Consider the following 6,184-nt stretch of genomic DNA (forward strand, 5'->3'; position numbering starts at 1 on the left):
TGGGGACACGGGGCTCCGGTGGCTGAGGTGCCACGAAGGTGCCAGGAGGGAACGATGGAGACTGAGTCGCTCGTCCACGTCCCGAACATGTGAGCGAGATTCGGGCGACATCACAGTAACATTGTCTGAACCCTCAGACACACACACAGAGCGCAGACACACTCCCACAGCAAACATGACAGCCTGGCAGCCTCGCTCTGCCTGCCTGCGCTGTTGCCATGGAGACCAGGCCTCGATGCCGTGCGCACTTAGAGCTACTGGAACTGGCTTTGCTAGAAAGTCATCACATCTTCTGCATCGGTGCTCTTCTGTCTCATCGTGAATATCACATTTGTATGGCATTAATGAACGCGCCTGTCTTCCTCTCCCCACCTCCCCGGCTTCATGGTGGTGCCGCAGGGCTCCGGCGCTCGTATCACACGTGCACATGACCGGGACACACGTGAGCCCACCTCGTCTCCACTGCGGAGCACAGGAATGACACACTGGGGCCAATTCCCCACCGTCCCAAGAGCGCCCCCAGGTGTCTGTCCCACCGTCTGTCCCACTGTCTGTCCCACTGTATCGGTGGTGCGTCCCACAGCGCTGGACCCTCCTTATTTCAGCATCATCCCAAAACTGAAAGAAGCCCAGGAATATTTATGATAGATTCACACTGAGAGGTTTGTCCTCAGTCACTGAGTTTTGTTACAACGCTGTGCTGTAAACGCTTGGGGGGGGGAGTATGGTCACCGCTATACAGATGGTGTATCAGCCTCTCAACAACCCCCCCCCCTCACATCGTCATGGCGACGGCCCCCCTCACGGCAGTAAGACCTGATTCAGCACCTCTGGGTCCATCTGGTTTCCACTAGGACATTTTCTGGGGGCAACTGGTGCGCCTCAGCACTCTGCCATTCGAACCCGAGCTCCATGCCGCCGTGGTGGACGCCGCAATGGTGTCGCGGGCTCAGGCTCGACGAAAGCAAAGAGGTTATTAGAAGCTATTTCTATCTGTGAGGACAGCGGTCTGAGCGAAGGGTCCCTGCGCCAATTCCTTTCTCACCCCACAGAGGCCCCGCTTGCCCATGGCTGTGTGTCCAGCGAGCGGGATAACACACCCTGCATTTGTGTGTGAGTGACAGAGAGAGAGTGTGTGTGTTCCACTGATGTATGGATGAGTGACCCAGTGTAAGTAGTGTATCTAGCACCGGAAGTCACCGCGTTGAATAAGGTGTGTGGGTTGATAACACTACAGAGAGTGCACTGGGAGTCGCTTTGGAGAAAAGTGTCTGCTAAATAAAGAAATGTAAATGTGTGTGTAGACACACCCCGAGTGTCACGCCATCACAGCTCGACGTGTGCAGGTGCAGTGAAAAACTGAAAGCACCACTGACCTAATCGCAGAGGGACTGGCTGGGGTTCTGTGTGGAAGCGAAGAAAGGGGACTTCAGCGAATCGAAGGCACTCTTCGTCCATGAGCTCACCTGTCCTCTGCAGCCTATGACATCACCGGGACACCGGTTACCAGGGTACCAGAACACAGGATCCTCTGCCTCTGCTCTCGTCGCTGACACGTGGACAAATGGACTGAGTGGACGCACTTGTAGGCTCATGGGAGGGTCGCGCGCCGGGTCACTCGGTGGACGGCAGTGCGTTTCGGAGACCCTCCTGGAAGCACCGAGGCCACAAGTGGCTGCACAGGAAACGGAGGGGTGTGGCGACGCGTTCGTGCGGAGAAGCTCGAACTGGGCGGGGTGCTCACATCATCACTCCTGATCACACGTTATTTATTACTGTGATTTTACTCCTCATGTTGGACTCATATCGCACGTGGAGGGACACCTCAGCACCGCTGGGGCAAAAGCAGTTCTCAGCACTTCAGCTCTTTTCTTTGTCTCCACTCCACTGTGGGGCCTTCATGGTGCTCACTGTAGGACATGTGCACTGACTCATAATAATAATAATAATAATAATACGTAATTATAACAGCTGTCATTACTGGATGGATGATGATCCTTTCCCTCACTCATGTCCTCCTGGACTCCAGCCAGTCCGTCACCACAGTGAACAGGAGGAGACGAGCACGTGTCACTCATTGATTCTGCATCGATACATACATCTATCGATCGAGCCCACGATGCATTGATTACGATGGAATATATTGGAGGCGCCGACACGCGGTGGCTCGTTCTTCTTCTTTTTGTCCTCAGCACGTAAACATGTCATGTGCAGAATGACCGATACGTCCATGAGCGGTGAAGCGTCGTTGTCCTGCGCGAACTCAGGCTCTCAATGAAACAGCAGCGCTCGCACACGCTCGGGTGGCCAATGAGGACGCGCTCGCGGCGACGCGCACGCGGGAGCGCGCACACGGCACAGACGAGTCCACGTCCCACGGCCGAGCGGTAGGCTGCTGCACGAGCTCTTCTCCAGGTGGGTGTGACTTCATTGTCTCTGGTTCAACCGTGGGCTGAAACCGCCGACAAATACAGACAAACATCCATCCATCGAATCGATCGATCCATCATCAGCTGGTAAAAACGATCAGTTGGTCCGTCGAACGCAGCGACCGGCGAGCAGAGCAGGTGAGAGGAGCTCCGGGCGGATCCTGAGCTCGAGGGTCCTGCGCTCCCCGCCTCGTGCACCAGTACGGCGTGGGATGCGATGGGATGCGATGAGACGAGATGCGATACGCGGTATTGCGCGGTCGGTCCTGTCGCGGATGGATGGGGATTTGTGGGGGGTGGGGGCTCCGCGGATGCTGGAACCCGGGTTAGGGTTGGGTTGGTGGAACCAGGACCAGGGGGTGTGATCACCGCTCTTACTGTACAATTCGTATCATATTTCGAAATGGCTCGAGATATGTGTGGCCGCGCGCGCACGGTCACACACAGCACCTGCGTCCGTCATGTTTCACACACAGGAGCGTAAAAATGGGGTAAAGATGGTGATGATGCTTCAGTTGTTTATCTACAGACAAAGAGCAGCGTGCGCGCAGGCGCGCGCGCGCGTGTGTGTGTGTGTGTGTGAGGGAGAGAGAGACAGCGCCTTGGACGAAGCACAGTGAGCGCAGTGTTCAGAACGTGGTAAATCATTGTTCTGTCCCAACCGCGTGAAACCTTCGTGCTCTTTGTTTTCCTTCTTTCTTTGTTTTTCTGGGGCGGATCGCGAGCACGAGCACGGGAGCGCGCCTGGCGGTGGCGGTTGGGGGTTGGGGGGTCGCCTTTGTCCGCCGCCGTTCGCGAGGCTCGAGGACAATAATGATGAAGCGCTTCGTCTTCTCGTGCAATAGCCCGATGGGGGGCGGGGGGGTGGAGGGATGGGGGGCACATCGGACACCTGCTCCTGGGGGTTGGACACACTCTTCGGAGGAACGTGTTTGCCATTGTTTAGTGTGTGTGTGTGTGTGTGTGTGTGCTGGTGCACGGTCGGGTGTGACACGCGTCACGTGGTCCGTCGGGCGCGCGCGCGCCCCTTCTGTCATCCCGCCGCTTGTTGTAACAGCGCGTGTCTTTGTGTCGCTGTCGCTCTGAGTCGCGCGTCTCGCGCAGGGCTGTAAATCCGTCCCTCGGGGGAGCGAACGGAACGAGCTGGAGGCGCGCGCGCTAGGGGTCTTCTTCACTGGGGGTCGAGGGACGGACGAGTTGGGAAACACAAAAGGATCTCTGTCTCACACACTCACACACGGACACACACACCCTGTGAGCCCCCTCACCCACATCGGAATCCCATCCATGTGCAGCCTTTACACCGGTAACACAGTGTTGTTCCAGGGTCACCAGCTACACCTGTTCATGTTTGGCACTGTGCTCCTACTGACCGCGGTAAACAACTACCGTCCACTTCATTTTGTCACTTTGAAGTTGTCCCGTGCGCCGAACGTGTCTCCGCTCCACGGCATCACTCAGTGTGTCCACCGTTCGCTCACACACACTCGTTCGCCCAATCAACTCTTGTCTTGTTTCCTTTCAAAGGTGAACCGAAGCAGTTTGCTGGAATGGCTTCCTCTGGCGGTAAGAGCTCCGGCTGCAGAGAAAGTTCACGTGTCGCTGGGATCTCGGGCCAGTCGGATGCACTCGTGTGCGTGCGTGCGTGTGTGTGTGAGTGTGTGAGATAGAGAGAGAGAGAGAGAGAGACCAGCAGAGCGCGAAACTCCACACACCGAGCTGCGTGCTCCTGCTCCGTGCCCAAACGGTTCACATGTTGGATGTCGTCGAGATGCCGGACGTCCTGAGAAATGCCGTTGCCCTCTCTGCAGACATCCAGGTGAAGGAGCTGGACAAGCGCGCCTCCGGACAGGCCTTCGAGGTGCTGCTGAGCCCCGGCGGCACCGACCCCAAGGCCGAGTTCCCCCTGTCCACCCCGAAGAAGAAGGACGTGTCCCTAGAGGAGATCCAGAGGAAGCTGGACGCCGCTGAGGAGAGGCGCAAGGTACGGCTTCCGGCCACAGGGCCGCGGCAGCTGCCCGGAACGTCGACGCAGACGGCAACGCGCGGCGCTTAGGATGCGGGCGTACCGCGGTACGCCGTAGAAGAATGGGATCGGCCTCCCCTCGACATCGCGCCGTTTCTGGCCTCGCCAGCTTTGCGTGTCCCGCCTTGACACACGCGCCCCTTTTCCCCGTCCAGTCCCACGAGGCGGAGGTTCTGAAGCACCTGGCCGAGAAGCGGGAGCACGAGAAGGAGGTGCAGCAGAAGGCCCTGGAGGAGAGCAGCAACTTCAGCAAGATGGCCGAGGAGAAGCTGAACCAGAAGATGGAGGCCAACAAGGAGAACCGCTCCGCCAGGATGGCAGCGCTCAACGAGAAGTTCAAAGAGAAGGCACGTACCTGTCGGCAGCCGCTCCGTGCGTGCGTGCGTGCGTGTGCGTGCGTGTGCGTGCGTGCGTGCGTGCGTGTGCGTGCGTGCGTGCGTGTGCCCCGCGCCACGCCGGCACCTTCGCCCACATTACCTGCTCCGTCACGTCCACCCTGGTGTGGAGCCGGATGATCTGCAGACCCCCTGGAGGTTCCCGCCTCACAGCAGGGTCCCGCCTCACCCTTGAGTCTCTAGTCTTGGCCGCTGTGCCCCCTGCTGACCACTTGAGGAAGTTTGTGATCTTGAGCACGACGCCCCCTGTTGACTCGTGTCTAACGCTGCTACGGTTTGCTTCTCTTTTCAGGACAAAAAACTGGAGGAGGTGCGGAAGAACAAAGAGACCAAAGAAGGGGAAGAAAACTGAACTTTTTTTTTTTTTTTTAATGTTTCCAAAGATTTATTTTTCTGTTTCATGCCGGTGTCTTTCTTTGGTAGCTCGGTTCCCTGCCACCACACGGGGCACCAGGAGTTTTAGAGGATGCTCCTCCTCCTCCTCTCTGTATAATTTCCCTTCTACTGGTTCTCACTTTCCTAGTGATGGATGTTCTGTGTAGTGCAGCCCTAACTCCTCCCGCTTCGGACCCCCTGCAGCGAGCATTTTTTACCCACAAGGCAGCATGTCCACGTGCTTGAGCCGCCTAACCCCCTCCCCCCCCTCCCAGCTGTGTGTTACGGTGTGACGTCCAGCCATTGCCCCCCCCCCCCACTCGGCCCACTGCAGCTTGTGCGCCCCGGCGGCAGCAGGCGATGTTATTAAAGCACAAAGTGCGCGCCTGCAGTGGTGAGCGCGGTAAAGGGTTAATGCGCCGGACACAGTACAGTACAGTACAGTACATTGTGTGCTACCCTGGTAGGTTACTAGTAGACAAACGGTAAAAATAGTCATGCATTTGTTCTAGTGAGCATGTAATCCTGCTTGAATAAAGAAAATTGACGTAAGACGCTGCCCTTGTGCTTGTGCTCTGAGCCCATGACACACCTGATCTGCTCTCTCTATATCTATATGAACCCAGGCACCTTTCCGCACCACCTGCCTTCACAAGGAAATGTAGAAATAGAGACAGTGGCTACGCACTCGTTTTTCACACAGACTCGCAGCTCCTCGTCTCACAAACAAAATTGGGACGGAGGTATTGCATCACGGGGGGTGCGGTGGCGCAGTGGGTTGGACCACAGTCCTGCTCTCCAGTGGGTCTGGGGTTCGAATCCCGCTTGGGGTGCCTTGCGGCGGACTGGCGTCCCGTCCTGGGTGCGTCCCCTCCCCCTCCGGCCTTACGCCCTATGTTACCGGGTAGGCTCCGGTTCCCTGGGACAAGCGGTTCTGAAAATGTGCGTGTGTATCGCAT

The 6,184-nt window shown here is 57.3% G+C and overlaps 1 protein-coding gene across 2 annotated transcripts; it reads left to right on the top strand.

Moving 5' to 3' along the window:
• The first annotated feature begins 2,321 nt into the window (after window positions 1-2,321).
• Window positions 2,322-5,774, top strand: LOC108931790 (stathmin-like). Of its 2 annotated transcripts, none has more exons than XM_029248051.1 (5): window positions 2,322-2,415; window positions 3,957-3,995; window positions 4,241-4,413; window positions 4,611-4,802; window positions 5,143-5,774. In XM_029248051.1, exons 2-5 carry the CDS (start codon window positions 3,980-3,982, stop codon window positions 5,200-5,202), a joined length of 441 nt encoding a protein of 146 aa, XP_029103884.1. In that variant the 5' UTR covers window positions 2,322-2,415; window positions 3,957-3,979; the 3' UTR covers window positions 5,203-5,774. The 2 variants fall into 2 exon arrangements, with proteins under 2 accessions (XP_029103884.1, XP_029103885.1); XM_029248052.1 differs by lacking the exon at window positions 2,322-2,415 and adding an exon at window positions 2,434-2,567.
• Window positions 5,775-6,184: the final 410 nt, after the last annotated feature.

Source organism: Scleropages formosus, chromosome 23, assembly GCF_900964775.1.
Source record: "Scleropages formosus chromosome 23, fSclFor1.1, whole genome shotgun sequence".
Lineage (NCBI taxonomy): Eukaryota > Metazoa > Chordata > Actinopteri > Osteoglossiformes > Osteoglossidae > Scleropages > Scleropages formosus.

What these genes read in the sequence shown, in the direction of transcription:
- LOC108931790 (XM_029248051.1), top strand. An exon ending in CCGCTGAGGAGAGGCGCAAG is followed by an intron (nt 4,414 to 4,610) that starts GTACGGCTTCCG and finishes TTCCCCGTCCAG; the next exon opens with TCCCACGAGGCGGAGGTTCT. An exon ending in ACGAGAAGTTCAAAGAGAAG is followed by an intron (nt 4,803 to 5,142) that starts GCACGTACCTGT and finishes TTCTCTTTTCAG; the next exon opens with GACAAAAAACTGGAGGAGGT.